The following is a 24918-nucleotide window of genomic DNA, read 5'->3' as shown; positions in this document are numbered from 1 at the left end:
CTTGTGAATGCTCTGAAATCTTGAAATCTGCAGTAACACACTGGTTTAATTCAGCTCTTCTTTCTAGTATTTTAAATTGAGATAAAAGATGATTTCATCAACCAAATATAATCTTTTTTGCATATCAAACACACAATTATTCCTGGATCCCCCAGTTTGTGGGTTGGTCCTGTGCAGTGTGCTTTGGTCCTTATGCAATAAAATGTGCATGAGTCCATTTAAGCATGAACCTTATAGCGATTGCCCTTTTTCTTAAAGAAAGCGTTTGCTCAAACACAATGTGAATTGAAGCTGAAGTACTTAAAGAGCAGTGGATTTAAAACCTGTGAGCACTGTTATTTGTGAGAGACCTTCTCACTTGTAATCCTTTGAAGCTGTTCTCATAGGGCAAATTCTGACCCTGACTTCAAATAACATCTGCAGTTTTGGGGTGTTTCCCCACAGAAGCAAAGGAAGGAGGGAGTCCTCATTCACATTTCTAACTGTATCAGTTTGCATAATTAAAGATAATACTCTTCCCTTTAAAGGATCTTTTATGCAAATCACATATTCATCATTAAGAAAAAACATGAGCTTGAGATTATAGCATCTAACTTTATTCCACATTCCGAAGCTTCCTGAATGCTTGCAAAACATTTATTTCAGATGTGATGACAAGTTTTAGGTTTCTGACAGTCATATTGGCTATGCACCAAATGTGTGGTTTTAGTCTCCCTAATCCAGGGCTCATAAGAAATGTTTCGATATCCAGTGCAGATTTCAGGAGGAAAAGAAATACAGTACATTTAAGCTTCCCTCTTTACAACGTTTACTAAATGCAGTGTAATACAAGTAATAATTGTGTAATAATTGTGCTGCAGAAAGTTCTACTGTAATGTAACATGCACTTACAATCCAGAACTAAAAATTTACTTATCTAGAGTGATTTCAGTCTCAAGAAACAAGGCGTTTTGGCCAGCTGGGTGCACACTGGGTACACAGCTGGTAGGGTAAGTTTTCTCTTCCACTGTCCATCAAACCCACTAAACAAAGGCAGCAGGCTTGAATTCTACTTTTTGTAGGCAGGTTAGAATAGGCTGCATCACCTATTCTATAGGAAGGACACTTTGAACATATTTTTGCATGCAATGAATTTCACCAGACTCAGAAAAACTCTAAATGTAAAAAAAAAATATTAATGAATGAAAAAGCATAACTTTCTTTCTTCAGAGGACTGCTATTTAAGTCTGTAGCCTGTGATCAGCCAAATGCAGTGTTACAATTTTATCAGCAAGTTCTGGGTGTGCTAGGACCCATAGTGTCTGCAATGAAATGCTCTGTAAACTCTGTAAATTGTTGTGCTTCTAGCAATGACATACATCTTTCCAGGTGTGCTGCACACTAAGAATAAAACAATTAAATCCAGTCAGTAAATAGTATGCAAAATAATTTGCCTTTACAATAACGAATGCTTGTTGTTTACAGTAAGTATTGCCTGTAAGCTCAATGTTTTTAGCAGTATTTGTGAATGGGTGGATATTGAACTGGAACACTATGGATCAGAGATCAATGCCAGAGGATGTTGATCTCAGCAAAGGGATGCATGCTGCCAGTCTCCAAAAGCCTGGAAAATCTGGGAGATGTTAAGCATTTTGCCCATTCTCAAAAGCTGCTGAATCTTTGTCTCTCCCAGAAGAGAAAGAACTTGTTGTCCCTACAGAAGCCCCCTCAGAATCAGGAGTCCTAAGGCTGGTATTGCCCAAGCCTTTTAGAAACAACAGGCATATTTGCAAGTGTGGAGTGTAGACAGCTCCTCTACTTGTGGAAATTCTTTACCCTTAATTTGAACATGAAAAATTTAACAGGAAACTGATACAATAAGACTTAATTTGGGTCCCATTTGTCCTCTTATTTCCAAATCCTGAACATTTGTCATATCAGTGCAATTAGTCTCTACTAAGCCAGGGGTTAGCTTGGCATGACACACATATAAAAGTCAAGAATACATGTAAGCCTCAACTAAATACTTCATCTTTATCTTCATATCCCAATTCATTATACAATCCCTGTATTCAGCCACAGATGTCTCAAATCTTGTTTTAGTGAAAGACAAGATTTCAGTGAATAAAAGAAAGAATTAAACGTTGGTACAATTTGAGAAAAAAACATTTGAAATAAGGAAATGACTAATCCCATAGGAAATCAGGAAACTTAATTAAAAAATAGTTGTCATTCATACTGCTTATCTGGATAGCCAGAGCTAGAAAAATGAAACATGAGGAGTTCTGCCCATACAGCCTCACTGGGACTAAAACATGACTACCTGTTCTGCTGGCTGCTGACAGAAAATTCTTTATAATTGTTATCAGGCATTTAGTATGTTGGGCAAAACTTTGTTCTTGAAGTTATATATACTTCACTCTTTTTTTTTTTTTTTCCCACACTGTGGGCAATTTGAAACAAGCATCCCTAATATGGAGTCTTCTCAGATCAGATCTTTGCAACCAACAGAACAGAATGTCTACAGCAGCCAGGACTACATCCTCTATGAGGTCTGCATCTAAGGTTCCTCAGACTGAAGCTCTTCTGGGGTTACAGCGAGAAGGTGGGTAACAGGACGTACTCTCTGAAAATGTAATAAAAACATGTGAAATCAAAATGTCTTAAAAAAAAAGGAAGAGTGACATTTGCATTGATGTGCTGTGTATATCAGTAATCTCTAATATTATCTGTTTCTTCAAGAAATGATTTAGCTTTTATGTGGCAGCATTTTTCCCTCTAAAATAAAGAGACAATGGCTGCAATTAAAGATACAACACTATAAATACACAAGCATGCAGCAGAGCACTGAATAAAAGCCAGCAGTGCAAAGACAAGTGATCTCTGAGACAGTGATGTTGGGCTCCATTAAATCACTTCTACACTGCTCTTGGCAAAGCACGACCCCTCTGCAACTGCAGATAGAGGCTTCTCAGAGATCTTCATCATGCACAGAACATTGTTGAGATAATTGAGGTTCCTCCTAAGATGCACGTGTGTTTGCAGCGAGGACAAAGCTCAGGATTCTGGGAAAGCTTTTATGATGGTTTCATAGGCGGGAGGTGGTGTTTGCGTGGTGTGGCAGATGCGGAGGTTGTTGTTAGACCAGTGGAATTCAGGCCGACTCAAGCTGTTGGTGGTGCTTCCCACCAGGGTTGTGGTGGTGTTTGTGGGAGTGAGGGTGATCAGCTGACTGTTCGTCTCCACAGGCAGGGGAGGACACTGCAGAAAAGGGTGGAAGGTGGATGCACGGAAGCTTGACTTCCTGGGGAAGGAGTTGGCCTGCTCCAAGGAGGCTTGCCGCTGGAAGGTGAGGCTGGCCAGGCTGAGGTTGCTCCGACGTTCACAGCTGCTGTTGCGGTAAAATCCAGTCCTGCCAGCAGTGTGGCCATGGGAGGAAGGTCTGGACCGACGGCTGAAGGATGAGGGGCTCCCCTGGGAGATGTGGGCACTAGCTCTGCGACGGGACAAGCAGGTGAAAAATGCCCAGATGATCCCTCCAATCACCAGTCCAATCACCATGGACACTGTGAAGGCTATTGTTATCTGCTCTGAAATACAGCAAAAATTAATCTCAAAGTTAATGAAGTAACTCTGAACCATATTCCTGCAAGAAAATTAATTTAAAATTACAATCTCCTTAAAAGATGAAACAGCCCTTAGGTCTTTGTAACACATGAACTTCACAACACAAACACAACAGTTGAGGGTGCTCTTACTACACAGTATTTTGGTGTTTTGTGGGGTTTTGGGGTTTTTTTTTTGGTGTTTTTGGTGTTTTGTTTTTGGGGATTGTAATGTTGGGGTTTTTTTTTGGTTGCTTGCTTAATTTGCATAATTCAACAACGTCCAGTAACATATATTTAATATCAGTTTCTGTACCAAGGCAAGGAAAGTCTTTAGCCTTTCCCAGAATCAGCCACTCACCAGCTCCAAGTGTTATAAAACTGCCAAGTATTTCCTTCTCTGGGCAATAGGAGGTGGGATTTATGCAGACTTGTCCTTCTGGTTATAAACCTTTACGTTTTGTGTGTACATTTTTGCAAACCCACCTATTAAAACAGCGATTTACCCTCTGTCATATTCTTAGTGGAGCAAACTCTGTATTTATTACAACATGAGAACACTTCCCAGCCTTATACTGCTGAGTAACAGCAGTATAGCTTAAATAGTTTAAATCCTCACAGTAATTAATGTAAATGACTACACCCTACATTATGGTCAGAGATAACAGTTCGTAATACTGTCTCTTGAATATTTCCTACCCCCAATGACCAATCTAAAGATGGATTAATCTGCCATTAAGAAAAGTAAATTTCTATCTCTTTTAGAAATGTTTTCAAGGCCTACAAGATCTGAAAAAAAAAAAAAAAAACAAACAGAAAAACAAAACTGATGGCTAGGATTGTTTTCTCTCACACATGGTCTCACAGGAGGGAGAGATGTGATTTTTCTTTGTATATTTCTAAGAAGAGGACAGTTACTTCAGAAAAACGTCACTCGGTTTGCAATGGAGCACCAGCATTATTGCTGTTGTAAAAAGTCCAGAGATATACTTGCAATCCTGTATAATGCCTGAAATAAATGCAAAACCTTTATAGATCCTCTCAAAATTCAAGAAGGGCTTGGATCTAAAACAAGAAGGAACACTATGTTGACAACCAGTGGAGCAAAGAGGGAATAAGCAAAAAAATATCCATGGGACACCATGAAACATGTTTGTTCTGTCTGTACTGTTCTCTCATATTTGCGAAGCATTTTTGTGAAAAAGCAAAATGTATTCATTAGGTAGAGGAAGGTAACTCCTAGAGCATACTGAAGAGCAGGCCCAATAACACTGTGCCAGACAGATGGTATTAACACCAGGACTGGGATGCAGACATTAGAGGTCAGAAAATGCAAGCTGAGACTAGGCTCAGAATTTTCTAGCAGCTGCTAAAGAGTTTCCCCTGAATTTATGGTGCTGCACAAACAGTCATTCCCAAACTCTATAATAATGACAGCGCATCTGAGTTGTGGGACTTGGCCAAAGCAGGTGCTGAAGATGCAAGGAGAGTGAGCAGGCTGAGTGATGGCTATGGAGAGCAGCCAGTAGACCATGAAGAGGGAGGAGAGGTGCCAGGCAGGACTGACTTGCCGACAGAGGCTCAGTACTGGCATCCTGGAACAAATTATTTTGTTTTAAGTCAGCCCTTAACTTAGGACAAGACACTTCAGGAAAGGGGAAAGAAATATTGTCTTTGCTTCCAGTAGAAGAAATGTACATGTTTATTAGTTAATTGCACTTTAAGAATCAGTCATTGTTATCTTCCTAATCTACCTTCTTACTCTTCTCCCTTCAGGGAAAAATTGCTCGTGATGTGATTCATACTTGGAAGGCTCACAATCCTACTGTTCCTGGCCTTAACCTCTGCTTTCAGGTAGGCTTATAACATTATCCTTTTCAAATAAAGACTGGCAAGGATAATGCATTGGATATTGTTGCAGGGGACTGCTCCCTTTCAGGAACACTTTGGTGTCCTTTAATTCCGAGACAGATCAGACTTGACCGTAAAAGACAAATTTTCTTTAAGCTCTCATTTCTACAACTCAAAAACTTTTGACTGGACACACTAAAGACAAAGGGTGACTGCCCAGTCTGCTTTTTGCAGGAATCCACAGGCATCATCCTTCACTGCAACTCTTGGTTTCAGATCAGATCACTTATAAGCAGCCTTCTTCTCACAAGCTCAGTGTGATTCTGCCCTTTATAAAACATCTTTACAGACACAGCAGGACTTACTGTGCCCCTTTTGGTCAGGAATAGCTTATTATGTCATTTCAATAGATTAAATACATTCTGTTACTGCAAGTTCCTACTCATACTCCCAAAGGTAGAAAGGGAGAGCCAGGACTTGGTGACCTCCAGTTGAATAAATCCCAGGGGGAGTCCTGAAGACAGCACTTCCCACGCACTACTGCCGTCCCTGCGTGGCTACAGGAAAGTGGAGCAAGAAATAATCCTTTCTTGTGCTCATTTCTTCTGCACTTCAGCTCAAGTGTTATGTTTGAGTCTGCCAAGGAATCCCCTAGGCACAGGGCTCTGTGCTGCCACCGGATATCCCTGCAACTCTTTGGGCTCTCAGCTGGCAAAGGGGATCTCCACAGGGCTCAGCAGCCTCCAGCGTAAGCAGAAGCACAGCAAGCAGCACAAGTGTGCCTGGCTCTGGTGTTGCCATGCACCATGGTGAGGATTTGTCCCTGTATCCCTTGAGTCATGATTTTCACCACCTGCTCAATCTAACTAGAGTTTCACACTGTTAAAAGCAGATAAGGGAATTGACAAAAGTATTGAGTGCAGCTCTTCAGTGCTTCCCACGTGCTGTTCCCTGTGCTGGAGGTACAGCACAGACAATTATCCCTTTGGACAATGGCGTCATTTTCTTTAACTTGTTTAGTTCTTTTATTTCTCTATCTCCATATATGATGGAAAAATCGAGGGTCAAATTATTCCCTTATGAAGCACAGCTCGGTTTACACTGACTATTTCAGTTGCCAGGACTCCAAATGCTCTATTTACTGTTTGGACCTACATTTAAGCCCCTTGGTTCTTATTACAGAAATATCACTAGAGCCATTGGTTACAGATATTTCAATTTTTTTCCCCAAAATCTCACTGACTTCAGTTGGAACTGTGGGTCACTATTGGGCAAAACTTGTTCTTTGCTTACTCCCTGCAGAGGATGAATTTCACAGAAATGTAATTCTGTTCTAAAACCTTGTATTGTGGAATTGTAAATCTATGCCCATTGATTTCCTCTTTAGAATGTCCAACAATCACAGCCCTGGGGTACATTGGAGAAAATATTATCAAACAGAGAAAAAGATCAAAGGCAGAGTGGGACTTGCTGCACCTGGGATTTTGAGTGGAACAGCTGGCCTTCACCAAATCGTTTTTCTCTTCCTTAATCTGGGCAGTACCAGAGCAGAACTAGCCTTCGGCAGTCAGAATGACACTGATACAAAGTGTCTCCCAAGGGGCCATTGTAATAACTTATGGTTTCCTGAGAGCTGTGCCTGTCATTCTGTCCTCTGCTTTTAAGGAAAACAGTAAAAAGAAAGACCTGGGGATAAGTTAGGGATGTTGCTAATAACAACAACTACCCAGGGCCCAGTCCCCAAAATATGTTTTGATGTGTATGCTCACACTGCCTACTTTATGTGATTATGCCATAACGGAAAAGATTTGATAGCTCATCTCAGTCAATTCTCCACTCTCACCTAAAACACCAGCTGAGGTGAAGAACAAAGACTTTTATCAACAATGCAAGACAGACTTTGAGGTACAAAGCCAGAAATGAAAGGCTAAGGTAAAAAACAATTGGATATCTTAGTCACTTTTCTATCTGTGGGACTTCCAACATGACCATACAAAAAGGTTGGCATTTCAGAACCCACAGCAGCACCCATAATTTCTTAATGCTACCCCCAGGTCCGAACATCAAGTCAGCACATTTGTCAGCCCAATGTCTATCCAGATCAGGCAATTTCTTTTGAAGTCTCTCTGTTTCCTCCTCTCTAGTTTCTGCACGCAGTGTTACAGAAACGTGGTGCCACAAGTTTGTAACAGGGGATTACTGCTCTGCAAAACTTTTTCTTGGTCATTGAAGCTTTAAAAATTTCATAACTTTCCATGAACTACATATCTTAAGTGACAGCATATGCATATATCCTATCAAATTGACAACCTCTGGCAAGTGCTTATTACTTGACAGAATCCACAGTGGAGAAATTTAGACACAATTTGGACATCACATTAGTAACATGTGATGATAGACTGGCTGATAAGATGTTTTTTCCAGTACTGGGCTCTGAAAAATTTTTTCCCATCTGTCCTGGACCTCTGAAGCAGGGTCAACCAAAGGTGGCTCATACCAATCAGCAAGTCTTGTCAGAATTGTTCTCTTCTTCCTCCCTTTGGGTTTACCTCACTGAAAAATAGCAGCATCATCCCTACCTAGATGCATCAGTCTCCGAAATACCCAAAATCTTCATAAAATAGATTTGCTTTTTGTGATAGAGTATCCTGCTTCTATTACGTAAGCTTGCAGGATGCTTGCAGACATATGAGGACAACCTTTTACTTCTGTGAGTTTCATTTTCTTTCATTTTATGGACCACATCAGCCATCCCTTTGAATTCAAAACACATTTGTGTTGGGATTCATTTTCCCAAGGAATCTCTTTCTTGCCCTCAGCTCTGGCTGCAATGAGCTGCAATAGGATTTTGTTCCTTGACCTCAAGAAATCCTTGGGACTTGTATATTGCCTATACCCTTATGGTAAGTTTCCCAGGGTGTAAAATTAAGGTGGGCACAGGATCTTCCTTCATCCATGCTCACAAATATATACTTTGGAAAACTTTACAGCCAGCCATGATGGGAGAATAGTACCTTTCAAAATCATGCAAGCAGCACCCTCAATGAGAGCATCTCAGAGCATGAACCAGGGTCGGGTGGAAGAAGACAGGAGAAAGTACTGAATGCAAGGGAAAGAGAAATGGAAGAGACTCTTTTGATCAAGCTGTGGACACACGATGAATTTGAACTGCATCTTTGCCAATATTAGCTAATAAAGAACCACTCAGCTTTCCAAGCATCTCTCCTGCTCATTTTATTGCTAAGCACAAGTCAGAAAACACCACAGGTTGAGATGATACCTACACACCTGATTTGGTTTCTAGTGGATGACCTCCAAATATAGCAATCTTTATGTTTTAGAGCTGTTAAATTTTTTTTTGTTGTTATTGTTATTGTGTTGCTATGGTTTTATTCAAAGAGTAATAATTAGGCAGTTGTCTTGGTTTTGGCCAGCACAGAACTAATTTTTTCACAACAGCCATGAAGGAGCAAAGCTTGGAGCTGTATGGGCACTCTAGGGTGCTATTCCATGTCATCTCATAGGGTGGAAATAAGGAACTCTCACTTGCAGAAAGAAGGGTGTGGCCTCAGGCAGGAGAAAAACCAGGTTCCATACCTGTGGCAGGGTAGGGAACCTGTTGGTTCATTTGTCTGCAGATTGTGCCATGTCGCGCCAAGGTTTTGGTTTTTTTACATGTAAATCATCCACTCCTTCTATACTTTTGTTATTACGATTGCTGGTGTTACTGTTTGTTTTCCTATGTTGTTGCTGTTCACAGTAAATTGTTCTTATCTCAAGCCATAACTTTCACCATTTTGTACATCCAATTCTCAGCTCCACGCCTGGGGAGGAAATTGGAAGGGGAAGGCTCTGGAGAGTGAGCTGATGGAGTCTGGTTTGGAAGAGCCTTGGGCAGGGAGGTGGTCACTAAAGTGAGGAGTGTCATTCCTAGACTACAACAGAAGTTTTAACTTAAAGTTATTAGAAGTGGTAAGGTAGCTTGTCACCCGAGAATGTCACTTTTTAGCATTTAAACTGAACATTCTATAGAGACATTTTATTTGTACTACATTTGAGCAAGACTCTCTTCATTTACTTAAATGTCTGAGAGTAATTTTCCTATTTTTCTTTTTTTCCACCTGCCCCAAACTAGCATGAGACATTGTGCATCTGACATGCACCTTTTATTCCATGGGGACTCCAGCAAGCTCAGAGGTAAAACATACAAGCTTATTGATTTCAGCTGTATTAGCAACAAGAAGTACCAGTGCATACCACTGTGACACATAGTGGAAGAGAGTTATTTTTGTACTTTAAAATGAAATTCTAGAATTTTAAATTGATTTCCATTCTATTTCTTTCCGTCTCGCATTTTTGCTAGCTATCTCTCCTTTCTGTGATATTATATGCCTGTTACTTAAAACTTGTTTAAGTTGGTAAGCATTCCTCTCCCTTCAAGCACACACATTTGCACCAACAATTACAGCTTACCTTGACCCCAGGCTGAAAAGTCTTGGTAACTAGTAGAGGGTTTGATTTCAAACATGAAAAAATCAGCTCAGCCTTTTTTTTACCGAGATGATCTTTTCCCAAAATGAAAGCTCGGTGACCAAAGCAGTTATAAAACACATGCAAACCAGTACGGGAATTCATACTTTACACATCCATTGCACAGCTTAGTTGAGAGCACCAGCTAGTGTACTAAAGCATGAATTGCATTCTACATATTACAAATCTATTAACCTGGTAGTAACAATGGTTCAGACAATATTTTTGAGGTCTCATGTTTCAAGCGAGGTTCAGCTGTCATTAGCAGAGGATCATAATGCAGTCTCTTCTGCGCAAAACCAGACTGGAGCAGCCAGGGTTCATCAGAGCTTGAACAAACTCTCAGCAACTTCCTAACAGCTCCAGTGTTAAGGACACCTCCCTGTCTGACCAGCCAGGAGCCACCCTGGCAGCCACACTCGCACCACCAGAGCTGGGACAGGAGCCCTTTCACAGCTGCACACCCCAGCCCACACAGTCAGACCAGGTTTCCTCACCAGCTCAACCCCTGGCGTCCTGCAGCAGAGTATCAGAGCTCTAGATCCTAAAAATAATTTAATCATGGTGCAATAACAAAGTGACAGCTTGAGCCTTCAAGAAAGGTCTCAGAACAAAGGAACCTCTAGGCTTTTATCCCCTCACGGTCTAGGAGTGGGAAAATCAGGGGTTCTTGTCTCCGAGAGTCCAAGTGTCCAGTCCCATAGCAGGTCCACAGGTCCCTGGGCCCTTTTTTAAGCAAAGGGTCGGCTGGTCATGGGCTCTTGCTTTGGGCTCAGCCTCCTGCCCCACTGAACACAACCTGCAGCTGGCCCTGCAGCTGCACCCTGAGCTACCTGCACTGAACAAATTCCTCAACAATAGCGAATTAACATCTCTAAGCTGGACAGGCTACGGCTACTCATCCTCATGTATCCCAGGCAGTGAGTTTGGAAACGAAGTACACCTGGGCCCCAAAGAGCCACCACTTCTTCCCATCACAGAAGGCTTGAGGTGATTAGCAATACTAGAAATTTCATGCTGTTCTACCAGCTCCAAGAAATAATTTCAAAGCTGGGGCTAGTATCAGTAGCCAACTCCTGTGCTACTGTTGTCATGCTGAGCTCAAAAAAGCAATTTCTTTAAATCTGACAAGTGTTGATATTACTATCTTCCCAATTGCCACTAATTGTGTTACCAAAACAGCCTCTCATTAATCATTTGTAGGCAGTCCATGATTCAGTTGGGTGGATGAATCAGTTGCTGCGTAATATCAACCAGCTGTGATCTTAGTCATGGCAAAACTTCAAGAAACTTCACACATGACTCTTCTAAGATGACTGAGTGACAGGTTGCAGCACAAATTGGTTCAGGTAGTTGTGCTGTCCAGAAAACAGAATCTGTAGGGGAAAATAAGCTGAAACAAAGCAAACTGTGCAGGACATAAGCACTAATAAGTGAGATAGGGTTGCTGCCAGAAATATCAGAGCTCTGCATTCAGACACAAACTTGCTAAAGGGATGTTTTGTTCAGCCTGTGCTACTGCAAGATTCTTTTCTACTGCGACAGAGAGTAATTCTCCCACTTCACCTAATAATATGGGGTTTTTTTATGTCCACAGCAGATAAAATAAGAAGTGTTGGGTTTAAAATAAAGCAAAGGAAATTAAAAATCTGTGTCTAACTATGAGAATAGGTAAGAACTAGAATAGATAATCCAGGCATGTAGTGCATCCACCCCCAGTAGAGATTTTTAAAAGTAACATCAGTCAATCCTGTTAATCATGTCTTGAAAACAGAAGGTAGAACAAATGACAGCTCAAGGTCCACACTGACATAACTTTGTACAGTTTCTAAGGTTTTCTTCGATCAGGTAAGCAAATGGCCTCCAGAAGCATCAGAAAAATTATTAATTAAATGACAAATTGAAAAAAAAAAAGAAAAAAAGGTAGTCTGTGCTTTTGAATTAGTACCCCTTTTGAAATGCAGAGGGGCTGGTTGTTCATCAGAGGGTTAACTTCACAAATGAGGAACCTATCTAGGAACAAGATTGCCCTCTGCTGGAAACTGATGCGGGAAATCGAAACTATTCAGAAACCACCTTCATTCTAGCAAAACAGGGAGCCAGAAAAAGCTATCGAGAAACATTCCATTGGAAGATTACAGAGACGTTCTTAGTACCTCAAAAACCAGAAAAAATCTGAATTGCATCACCATAAATACTTAGGACTAGTATTTTGCAGAGGCTTTGAAAGTGAAATAAACCAAGGCACAGCAAAAGTGTTCAGTCAGTTTTGTACCTTGATGCAAATACCTGTGATCATGGAGGAGCATAAGGCTAAGTCTATTCTTAAATTCATCTTTCTTGACATCCACAGTGATATCCAGAATGACATCCAGTGATATCATGGACCAGAGTACATTTGCTTTGATTACTAATATAATTCATTGTGATAAAGAGCCAGAGGAGTGGAATATGCCATCTCAATATCCCACAAACCAACTCAGAATTAATGATGTTCCCTTGATATTACTGGCAGTTGATTTTTACTGGAATGACAGATAAAGAGTAATTGCAAAAATCAGAAGGAAACATCTAAGATAGAGATGTCAGCATGTTTAATTAATGCCTTTGGCACAACTATGTAAAACAAAGCAAAGATTCCTCCAGGCATACTTTGTTACTATGTGGTTTCATTGTGATTCCTAATGCATAACAAAAGCAGTAATAGAATTGGATCATTTCCGCATATGCAGCAAGCAATCCTCGACATTCTTACCCACCTCACAAAAGCACAGCTAAGCTATATGGCCTCTGCATAAACCTAAATCAAGCACTAAATCACAATCTGACACAGCACCATGTGACATTATACTTATTACTTAATTGATTAAAATAATTTACACCTGAGAATAAGTAATCTCATATATGAACAGACCTTAAAATCAATCAAAATTTTCTAAAACTCTTAAAATTAAGGATGAAATTCTGAAATATGCAGCCTAGCTTTTAGAAAACAGAAGACATCCAGAGGTGGAACACAGCACAAAGATTTGAGGGGGTTATTGGGAAGAATGTGGGGTGAGGAATACATAGATAACATCCTCATTCCCACCATAGTAATTCTATTGTCAGTGCCTGACCCAGATACAGCTTCAGGTGGAGCTTGTTCTTACTTTAAGAACCCACAAAAGCCAGAAAGTATACTGGAAGCCCAAGTCTTATAAGAATATAGAGAAGAATATTTTAAAGGATTCGGAGTGAGAAAGCACACTCTGAGTGCCCTGAAGCACTAGCTATTCTAGAAAAGAAAAGTGGCATTTCAGCCTTCCCGGTGCATCTTATACACAGCAGCTTCCAAGGCAGTGCTTGCAGCAGTGCTGAAAGCTCTGCACATGTGACTCTGAGGCTCAAGAGTCCCTTTCTGCCACCGGAGAGGCAAGACCTTGTTTCTGCTCCTTGCTTTTGGCAGTGCAATCTCTCTCCCTCTCCCCCTGCAACCTGCTCATCTGTTTCCCAGGAGAGGAGTAATCTCCTCTTTACAGTTCCATAACTCTTACTCTCCAAGAGTCCTTTCTCACTCATAACATACTGCTTTTGAAATACTTCCACAGTGTGCTCTGCTGACAGCTAACTTCTGCATTACTTGTTCAAAAATAGATGCAATTGAAAATACTGCTTACTGCTCTATTTACAACCTCATTATTTTGAGATTGCTAAAACAAGGACCTTCTTCAGGTGAAAATTTAAAAAGATGTACAAAGTCAAAGCATGGAAGGAAGAGCCATTTGTGAACTTTGCTGAATACTTTTCTAAAGTATCCAATAAACAAGTATTCAAGGAGCAGGCATAGTGATCTGTATTTTCTTTTTCACTACAGTAATACCTGACCTACATCCAGTAATGCAAAAAAAATATCTGCTGCATGTCTTCCTCTGGAAACAGGTGTAATAGTGAGCATTTTGAGGACACAGAAGTATGTTTATGTGTGGTAGTACTGTACTCTTCAGTTACTTACCTGAGGTTCAAAAACCAACCTTTCTTTGTCCCAGTACTTTCTGGGTGAACATCAATCTGTCTGGGAGAGTGCACCAAGTATTTCTTTCAATATCTATATCAGTGTGGGCTAGGAGATCCAATTAAGTAGCAGTCATAAAAAATCCGTGCAACCACAAGCTAAGAAATGCTGACATAATTTCAGAATGAATGGATCACTGATCAGGAGTATTAGTCAACTCTTCTTGACCCAGGACAAATGATCCAGGCTGGAGACTCAGTGTGAAGTGGGATGTTGTTCTTGTCTCACATGAGCCAGTGATGTCTGGGAGGCTGTATTTGCACCAGGCTGGCCCAGGTCCTGCTTGCCCAGAGATTCCTACACTTTTCAATTAACAGAGCCATCAATGGCTTCCTTCATTGCTTATATTGTGCATGCATAACTCATGCACTTCCCACAGAAGCCACGTGTGTGCTTTATTGATTCATCTTCCATTACCCTAGATAACAGAGAGATTATATTGATGTAACATAACTTTTAAAAGCAAAAGGTTTAAAATTAACAGATGTCAATCAAATGGTGAAAGATGTCATAAGTGTGTTTTAGGATGCTGGATTGCGAATGCAAATGTCCAAAACAGGGAATTAATTTTCTTCTGCAAATATGATGCCAGAGAAGCAAGGCAGAGGCCTCTGGTAAGAAACAGAAACTGCCATGGCTCTTTCCTTTAGCAAGCATTTGCCAGAGCCCAAAGAGGTTTATATATTATATTAAACTGACTATGTTTTTTTCTTCCTTATTTATTTTGCTGAAAATTTCCCAGATGCTATTTCATAACAGTGCTGTATGTATTTGTATCATTGATGGAATTTCAGTTGTGGTCATTTAACAGATAAATCTTAAAATACGATTGTCTCATTTTCAATATGTGAAAATCAAATTAATGTATTTCCTGCCTCTTCAAGTAGAAAGGAATAAATTGTGTTAGTAGAATAATTTCAGATTGCTCGGTGCAAACTTCAGTACAATAAGTACAATACATTTCAAAATCAGAATAAGTACATTTTTGTATATGTGAAACTTCCTTTTTGAAAAGCAGGGGAAAATTACATTGTTGATAAATGTTGATAGTCTTTTCTGACTATTTTAAAATTTTCTTTTATTTTTTTTCCAGACAAAAGGATATGGCTATTAAATGAAAATATTCTTAGTAAGAAAAAGATTCAGTCTTGAGCCTTGATTTTGCCTTGTGCTCTTGTTTTTTGATTTTGAACATTTCATTCCCCCTCCATGCTTCAGATTAATCTTCTGTGTAAGGGAGGTGGTACCACGCACAACCAGTCATTTCGCTCACAACGGTTTTAACAACTATTATAAACTCATTTAAAATAATTTACAATTTTAAAATTAATTACAATGGTAAAATGGGAAATTTTGTATTAGTACAGAGTATTTTCCTTCAATAAGCTGTGCAAGAAGAACTGAGGCAGAACCATGGTACCCACAGTGTGCTGACCAGCAATTGTGAGTATGAGCACTCAGGGTCTAGCAGGTGACCATGAAGCCTCAGGGCGTTTGTCCTGGGGACAACACAGAGCCCTAAGTTGCTTTGGTTATGTGACACTTTCACATTCCAAAACATGCCCTGGTGTAGTGCTTGAAGGAGGAAGAAGACTTTGTTTCCTATAGACCAGATTTCTGCATTTGGTGCGCAAAGAATGATGCTTCTGGCAGATCATGCAACAACAAGCAGCACCATATAATTAATCAATAACGTGGGTGTAATTGCTAAAATGTGTGCATGCTGTGTGCTTGAATTATTATTTAAATAATACTCCCAGAAAACTTTTCCTTTTCTTTATACTACCTCAGGTATGTGTCCTTCCTGCTAAAGATGGCAAAGCATTTGGTAAATCTATGGTTGTATAGTGGGGTGGGTAAAGCAGAAAAGCAGTAATTAGGGTGCCACAAAACACAGCCTGAGGATGACAGACTCACTTTAAAAGAATAATTTATATACCAGGAAGAAATCGTGCTCCAAATAGACAGAATGCAAGAATAAGACTAGTCTCTTCTCTTTGTGACATAGTTTGTTGCTTTCATCCAACTACAGTTATAATGCTCTTTTCTTTGGGCTTGCCAGAATAAGGGCAAAGAAAAAAATAAGTTCCTCATTAGTATCTACTTTTATCTCTCTGACAGACTTGCACATAAGATCTTGGAATGCATTTACATATTAACTTTTTCAGTCTAATCCTCTCTCAGTCAGGCTTTCTCAATATCTGACTATTGTTATGGTCTCCTTCAATTCAGTAATAGAAGGGAAAACTTTAATTTGTTCATCAAATATTTTATCTGATAGAAAAATACACATAGTGATATTAAATTTCTGATTTTTTGATAATTCTTACCCTTCAGAAGACAGTATATGATTTTTGAAGCAAAAGGACACAGCCACTCCAACAAACAGTACCACCATGTGCACAAGAGGTCTAACTGAAAAGTTGCATACAGATCAGCTCTTCCCAAACACAGCTGCAGGGGAGCAGAAACATGGGATATCTTGAAGCTGAGAAGGGCAAGAGGAACAATGCCTTCATTTTTAATTGCATAACAGATCATGGATTTATTTCTTTTTTCATATGAGAATATTTCTGGAGGACTTCAGATGAGGAGCCAGGGATCCTGAGTGTTACAAAAGAATAAGAATAACATTCACTTCTGTCATGCTGGCACTGCAGAGCTGGTGTTCAAATGCAATTGCTGCTATTGCTAATGCCTCACCATCACATGCTGTCTTTTATCTTCCACACCCTTGTTGCCATTGCTCTCATTATCACCACTACTTATATGACTGCTGTGTCCTCTTTGAGTCACTGGCCCAGGCTGCTCCGCTGCTGCCTTGTGACGCATCCCAAGTCAGCTCAGGGGAAGTGGAAAGAGGAAGATCTTCTGGTGAAATTGATCTGATAGATAATAAAGTCTTCTTTGTAGAGATCTTAACAGATTCAAGCAGAGGAAAGGTGGTGTGTGTGGGTCTCACCTGCCCTAGAAGTCTTCTGGCTACCGTGTTTTTTGTTCAAATTACGTGGCATACTTAAATCAGCTTCAGACTACTGGATCACTTGATAAGTGATTTACTTATGTGATATTTTCTATATCTCTATCACAGGATTGTCATGCAGATCAGTATCTCATCTGAAGTGGAAAAGAAAGCAACTGAAATATCTGTAGCTCTGGATCCATGCAGGAATTGCTCTGATGCTGCTGGCCCTGTGAGGATGCACAATCCTACAGCCCTTTCCAAGAGGGGAAAAAAAGGCTGTCTCAGTTCTTATATAGGTGAAGCTGAGTCTTACTGGTGTTGACATTATTTGGTTTTACCTGTGTTCTCAGGGTCTGTCTGATGCCCCAGTGTGTGGCATTTGTAACAAAAGCAAAACTGGCCCTATCCTAAAAACTCTGCAGAGATGTATGGGATTATCATAGTCCTGATTTCTGCAAATTCAGTGTGCAGGGACATTACCATTGTTCTTCATCTGTATGAACAAGGTTACTCATTTAAGGTAAATATTTGGTGAAGTAATCTGGAAATATGGCTTCACTATTAAATTTGAGGCACCATGTAGCATTTCAATGAGGAGCGGGAAGGAGAACATGTAGGTACTCTAGATTTAAATCTGGTAATAAGAAGGGAAACATTTCAAGGATTAAAAATTAAAATAAAGATCTCACTGTCTTTCATAGTGTTGCTTAAATGCATAATATTTTATATGTGTGTTGTACACCTGCTTCTCAGCTAAATCTACTTGAAATAATCAGTGTGTTTACAGGAAACCTTTGCAAAGCCAGAGATGTCTTTCTATCTGATCATGTGTCATATTTCACCTCATCATTTTTCTCTTGAGAACACTCTTATGAAGAAGCAGAGGGAAATTATCTCTGATTTTCAGATAGGGACCTAACATATTCTGCTACCATCTATCTTCTCTACGAGAAACCCAACCAAAAATCTGTCTTCCATTATGCCTGTTTCCAAAAACATCTTTAAGGGAATCCAGCTTATTCTAAGTTCAAGTTGCCAGTAGGAAAATAAGATAATTCAATTTCTCAGTGAATTTGGGAAGAATAAAGGTATTTTATTCCATGTTAAGACCCTGGCTTAAGAATCTGAATACATTTTGAAGTTGATTCAAATTCCTCATAGGAGGAGTGTGAGAAAGCTTTATGTCACTCTTGCCTTTACTCAACACAGCTACTGAGCCAGATATGCTTGTCTTATTTGACAGAATTGGAAATCTGCAGCCCCAAGGACATGGTCTGTCCACACAAGACTAACACAAAGGTGTCTGCACTATACCTTGTAGTATGCACTCACACCATTCACACATTTTGCACATACTTTAAGGAAATTAGTCCATCTGACCAATATCTTCTGTGCTAAGAAACAAGGCTGCATTTTTCAGCCAGTTTTCCTGGCCATTTTGTGTAGTGAATTCTCACAGTTTTCTGACTAAACTAGGAAATGCATCCCTCCATATTATTGACTATTTTATGTTAGACTACTTCTCCATGGGGTTGACCAAATTCACATGCCACTGACTGAATCTAGAATAAAACAATGAGGAAGGCATTTGGATTATACACTCTTCAAAACAAGGTCTTATTCTACCATCAGTAGTTACACTTGGCTTTGAAATAGGAATGCAAGATAAACCATTATTTGACATAAAAGTACAGAAAGGTGGTTTGATTCATGTAAAATTTTTGCCTTTTTAAAAAGCTCCATCTTGAATGAGTAAAGGAGAAAAATCTTAGTCAGAAGATGAAAGGTTAGACAAGCAACAAAGAACTACGACTCTAGGAAATTTATAATAGCAAATCTGGAAGTATGAGCTACTTATTTGATTGTAAAAGATAGGTGAGGAGTCAGAAGAAAGGTTTGTTCACACACAATTAACTCTCATACCAACTCCATCATTATGGACACTGCTCAATGTCTTCTCAATGGTTTGAGGCCCTTAATATCATAGACCACAAGCCAAAATCCCAAGCTGCAGATAACTGAGCTGTGGATCAGTAACCCTGATGAGAAAGAATTCAAACTCTGAGAATCAAGTGTTAAGCAGATTTGCTAAAGTAGTGCTTGATAAAGCACTCTGGGAAATCTGAGCAGGAGAGTGGTTGCTGTAGATATTGTCAGTGTACACCAGACAGAGAGCTGCAGATTCAGTGTGCAGACTGCATTTTTACATATATATATGGCTGGCTGTGACACAGGACAAGTTTTAGTACAGGCTCCTGACCAAAGAACTCAGATATATTTCTTCAGATATGTCTGACTTCACCAGATCAATAACATTCTTTCCTTCCTCTGATAACATTTTGCTTAGATTGTTCTGCTCCTTTCCCTCTCATTCACAATGTATTAATGAATTTGACTTGCTTTTAATTTTTATTCTTATTGGATAATCACAAATGGGGTTTGTATAACATTTTAACTAAATGTTAAAAGGCAACGAGGTTAAAGAAATCAAAAATCAGCAATATCAGTTATCACTGAAATTCAGTTTTCATTTATTGTCTGCAGTTGTAAGGCTCTATCCTTACTTTAGGTCTCTGTTTTCTAAGAATACCTATTATTTTGGAGAATCCTACTATTTTGGATAAGCACTCTAAGGAATTATTTCCTAAAACACTACAACAGGGCTGCATGATGAGGTTGAAAGAAAACATTTTTTTGCCTCTCCCTGTCTCTGTTCTCCTATTGGTGCTGCTTCCAACACAGAAGCCTGTAAAGTCTGAAGTCATCTGACTCCGATAATTTCAAAATGAAGAAGCTCATTTTTTCACATCCCATTTCCAAACTTTTGTAGGCATTAATGATCTAGCCCAAAGACTCTGCAGAAGAAGATTATTTCCTGGGGAAAAAAAATATTCTTTGTGCTATGAATTCCTTATGATGTGTGATATGCTGCCAAATATTGCACTTTTAAAATTACTGCTTTTTTTGCAAATCACAGAGAATTGACAAAACAAAAGAGACAAACTGCAAGAAAAAACTCCAGGTGATGCAGTGTCTGCAATCACCTTGCACTATTTTGGTTCATTGCCATGAATTAAAATACCAGGAAGAATGCATACACTGGGATGATTTTGAAAAGGGAGAAAAGAGAATTGAAGAGAAGAATAATAACAATTCAGGAAATACATCCTTGAGGCTGATAGATCACCTGAATCCAAAGCTCTAACTTTGTTGCGTTTTCCTCCCTCTTTTTTCCACTTCAACCCTGAAGGTTTTCTCTACAAATCAAAAATCTTCAGTGGTGTAAATCATCTGTAAGTGTTTCTATGTCACAACTTTACTTCCTCCTTTCTGCCCGGAAAGGAGTTGCATCGTCAGCTCATTGAAATCCTCTGCCCTGTTAGCAATGTCAGGATAAAGGCTCTCTGGGTGACTCTGGTTCAGAGATGCTGGTCTTTTCCAGTCATCAGACTAAGAACAGTAGTGGCCTGTAAGAAGATCCCACTGCCACATCTGCTGTCAAGTGCTCCTCAGCTGGCTCCAGACTGCAGTCTTCCTGTGTCCGCATCTCCAGCAGGACAGCTGGGGCGGGTCTCAGGGCCTTTTTGTTGCTGCTAAATTGTGAATAGAAAGTGTACACAGTATGTGAACAGGAGCAAAGGGAACGAGGGCAGAGCAGCCAGTGGCTATGCTGGAAATGGGCTGACACAGACATCCAAGTGTAAGCCAAGAGGCTTAACCTGCTGCACCACGCAGGCCACCACAAACGCTGCTTTTCCTGCTTGCAAAGAGCAGGCTGGGTGATGAGGTTGTGCTTTGACTCTGCCATGAGTGCCACTCATGAAGGATCCCAGAAGAGGAATCATGTCCCATGGCTGATTAGGCTGGACTTTGCAGTGCCCAGGAGCTGTGTTACTGATTGTGTCAGTGTTGCCCTTCACAAGGATTACTCCAGTGAACAGAGTGATGCACAGCCCTTAACCACAATTATTGCTACACCAGTAACATGATAAACACAGCATAAGGCATTTGAATATGCACATCCCTAAAGCCATTTTTTCAGTAGAGCACATGGTCTGACTTCTTTCAAACAAACAGACACATTTTAATGAGAAGATCAGTGGGTTGAGAGAGAGACTAGGCAAAACTTGATATGTTTAAAAACGTGCATGCATTTGTAGCTTATGAAGCCAAGCAACAATGCCTATAATATGTGCCAAGCAGTTTGCAATCTCAAAATGCTGGAAGCCAGCTGATATATGGCATTATTTCCACACACCAAACAAATAACACCCTGGATTCTGATTCAAGAAAAGAAAAATTGTCCTTAATGTTTTTAAGTTATTAAATTTTAAGTTTGCATTTTTAAATAGACACTTGAGTAAAACTAGACTGAAGGGTACTTAGGGATCTAAGTGAATCTTGATGAAAATCTGCTTGCACTTTCTCTCTGCTACTGTCACACTGATCAAATGCACTATTTAAATTAAATTTCCTGATCTGAAATTATATTGCTATCTATGCTGAAGAAATAGGATTGTCTTGAAGACATTTATTGTATTTACTTGTGTGCAACTGAAAATGCTTTTAGGAATTACAAGAAATGCACTCCTGGTTTAAGTGGAAACATCTTTGCTCCCACTCTTATAAATCAAAATGAACTCAATAAAGTCTATATTAAAACAGTAAAAAGTGAGATTATTTGTTGGTGAATGGCTATCAAACCTTGAATTTCTCACTCAGCTACTATTAAGCCTCCTTTTGAAACTAGTAATAAAAAATATAATCCAGACTCTCTGTCTACAATTGCAATGTGATATCAGCAGAGCTGAAGTTCAGCAGGGACTGTGTTTAAGTGCTTCTCTTCTTACCTCTTCCAAAGTACCAGACCATGGATTCCCACTGCAAAGGAGGGTGGGCAGCAGCTACATAGCTTCACAGAAGCTGGCACCTGATAGAAATGAGCTCCTGCACCCTGGCAGTAGCTCAGACAACTTATCTGAAACAGACATGGGTATCTACAAAGACTTTGCAAAACATCTGTAGTAGGAAACAGCTCTAGCCAAGCGAGAGTCAGGATCTAAATTTTTTGCTTATGACACATTACACAGAGGACATTTGCTGACAGGGCCAGGAGTTCTATCATAAACTCATTAATTTAAAACAGAAGAGTTTAATATTTTACTTTTCCAAGCAGAAGTGATTTTAGGCCAGCAAAACAACATTTGTGTTTCCTGTGTTTGCCTCCACTGCATAATTTAGCATTCCAAAAATACTGCAGGTTGATGATGGTGGCATCTGAATTCAAAGAGGAATTCCTGCAGCTAAGCATTACAGTTATTAACTCTCCAGTCTGTCACTGATTGTAAACAGCTTGCAAAAAAAAAAAAGTGCACTGAATTATTTAAATATTATCATTTTTCAAGATCTTTGCATGAGAAAAAGGATTTAGACTGCTTAGACAACTCACAAAGAATGACTTATATTGAGGTGTTTGTATCTTGTTTTTCTCTACACAGCTTGCTTAATGCACACTTCCACTGGCCTGGAGCAACTGTAAAATGATTTATACGTGCTCACACATGAGTATGCAGAGGACAGCTTAGTTTGTTCATTGTTCTAAAATTCTTAGAGTCACTTTTAAGAAGCTATTTTGTGAAGCTATGTCTGGAAACTGGACATCGACAGAAAACAGGATGTCTGTATATTTTCCGGCATAGGGAACCAGTTAGACAATAGATGGTTTATTAAGTCATAAGAGATTAAATATCATTATGAACAGTTGCTTTGACTGCTTTTACAGTACTGATTTTTCATCACAAACTTAGTCCCTCTCAGCAAACCTTTGTACCTGTGCTGAAGTTTACACTTTGGCTGAGTCCATGAAAGATGCTGAGAAGTCACACATGCAGGGAGAAGGAATGTATCATGGTAATGTACTAAAATTCCCAGTACTACATGGTGGGTGGCTTAGAAAACAGCCTTTAAGCCATGTCCTAAAAAAGCAATTCCAAGTACTGCATTCTTATTTAATAAAGAACTAAATTTTATTTATATCTATTATGTGAAGGTTTGTTTGTTTGTTTGTGTGTTTGTTTGTTTTTTATCTCAAGTCATGTATTTCCAGGATGTCAGGAGACACACTTCTATTGTTTTAAGTGATGTTTCCACACAGTGAGCTTATGTCAGTCATCATCTTCTAACATGTACTATACAGTCACCCTTCCTAGTCTACCATACATGGTATGCCTACAGGAAGCAAAGAGAAAATTATATTCACTCCTCTAAAATCTCAGAAAAGTAAGAAAAATCTTAGAGGCATAATCCCTTTCAAGAACCGTGAAAGCTCTTCACAAAAATCCGATTTCTGAGATTCATCTGCTGTCAGACCTAAGCAAATGGGATATGATCAGGGCTGGGTACAGTGTCAGACCAGCCAGGTGAGCAATGAGGATGAAAGGTGAGGCTGGCCCTTTCAGCAATAAGTCTGCTAAGGTGTGTCCTGGTCTGTGTTGTCAAATGCAGCAAGTTTTTATTTGAAACAGCCATTTTAGAATTACATCCATCTTCACTGTAAAAAAATGATTGCTCCAGACAAAAAGACTCTGAAACAGTAATAACTCTAATTTTTCCTCAGTTAATCTGTAAGTATTTATCAAAGATAAATATCAGTAGTGCTCTACTCTTTAGATACTCTTACTCAAAGATAAATATCAGTAGTCTAAGAGTATCAGTACTCTACTCTTTAGCCCAAGACGCAAAAATTAAGTGATACTCTCATGGTGTCTCAGTAGGAAAATATATGTGTCACTGCAGGAAGCCTAGATGGCATTGAACAGATTCTTGTTGCTTACGACAGGAAAGAAAAGCCTGTCCATCCACTTGTGTGGGGTTTTTTTCCACTCTTTTCCAGTGGCACTTCTGTGCAACTGAAGTTGTATTATGCTATTGCATATTATTTTTTAGTTTCAAATAGTGTTCAGATTCCTGGAGGGATCATTGCTCAACAGCAATAATACAATAGAGAAAAGCAGATATGTAATTAATTCTAAGCTAATTGCTAATAAATGTTAATATTAAACATAGCAAGCAACAGAAGGAATCTTTGGAGGGAAAGATTTTCCACTGCAATTGCACAGAATCCTTTAAGATCAAATCAATTAATCTATTTACCCTGAATGAATTTCAGTGTAACATACATTTTCACCTCACACTGTACATTTCAGTTTATGAACTATTCCCAGATTGGGTAAAAGAAAATAGCCATAATAGATAATAATCAAAATACACATTGAGGAAAAAATAAGGAAAATCTCATCAAAAGGCAGCACAACAAATTACAAATAATTTTTCATTCTAGAGTAACAAGAGTTTATTCCAAATGTTGAAACACAGTTAGCCTTTGCTATCCCATTTTCATCAAGAGATGAAACAGATCATGTCTGCTGTGTAGGTACATCCATTAAGCAGTTGAGGATGTCTACTTGGTCTGACTATTGACTGAAGTCAATGGACACCTTCTCAACTGACTTCAGTAATGAGCTTTTTTAAATAATCAATTTTGCCCTGGCAGCTTCTGCTGTCTTCATTCATTTAAAAACATGATAAAACTTTGTTAAAGAAACATTTGGAAAACACTCTTATCACTGCAGGAAATATAAAATCTATTCATTACTCTTTGCATCCAACATGAGTCTTGAAAGTATATAGAGGCATTTTTTTAAGGCAATTACCAACAAATATCTGCATCTACATAAGGAATATTCTGGAAAAAAAAATCAATATCCTTACCCCAAAACTTTGGCGGCCATGTGATTGGAGTAAAAGTACTGTTCCTATCCATAACATCCAAATAGCAAATACAGAATGGTACGTCCACACAGGAGCAATAGTTTTCTGAATTTTGAGATTTTTGCACTAGAAGCAAAGCTTTTGTGCTGCCACGGAACTGTGTT

The 24918-nt window shown here is 39.3% G+C and overlaps 1 protein-coding gene across 2 annotated transcripts; it reads right to left on the bottom strand.

Annotated features, from left to right (window-relative positions):
- Nucleotides 1-574: 574 nt before the first annotated feature.
- On the bottom strand, nucleotides 575-24918 carry MYCT1 (MYC target 1). 2 transcript variants are annotated; one of them, XM_041469875.1, is made up of 3 exons: nucleotides 24755-24917; nucleotides 16350-16473; nucleotides 575-3569 (listed from the first exon to the last, which is right to left on the bottom strand). In XM_041469875.1, exons 1-3 carry the CDS (start codon nucleotides 24809-24811, stop codon nucleotides 3037-3039), a joined length of 714 nt encoding a protein of 237 aa, XP_041325809.1. In that variant the 5' UTR covers nucleotides 24812-24917; the 3' UTR covers nucleotides 575-3036. The 2 variants fall into 2 exon arrangements, with proteins under 2 accessions (XP_041325809.1, XP_041325810.1); XM_041469876.1 differs by lacking the exon at nucleotides 16350-16473 and having other exon boundaries at nucleotides 24755-24918.

This window comes from Pyrgilauda ruficollis, unplaced genomic scaffold (assembly GCF_017590135.1).
Source record: "Pyrgilauda ruficollis isolate IOZ18807 unplaced genomic scaffold, ASM1759013v1 scaffold24, whole genome shotgun sequence".
NCBI lineage: Eukaryota > Metazoa > Chordata > Aves > Passeriformes > Passeridae > Pyrgilauda > Pyrgilauda ruficollis.
Note: the sequence above shows the minus strand (reverse complement) of the source record. Positions and strands in the feature narration are given on the sequence as shown.

Coding starts and splice junctions, on each gene's coding strand:
- MYCT1 (XM_041469875.1), bottom strand. CDS start 24,811: ATGTTATGGATAGGAACAGTACTTTTACTCCAATCACATGGCCGCCAA. Junction 16,474..24,754: donor ATGGCCGCCAAAGTTTTGGG/GTAAGGATATTG, acceptor GCTCCCCTGCAG/CTGTGTTTGGGAAGAGCTGA. Junction 3,570..16,349: donor CATATACTGTCTTCTGAAGG/GTAAGAATTATC, acceptor GCTGTATTTCAG/AGCAGATAACAATAGCCTTC.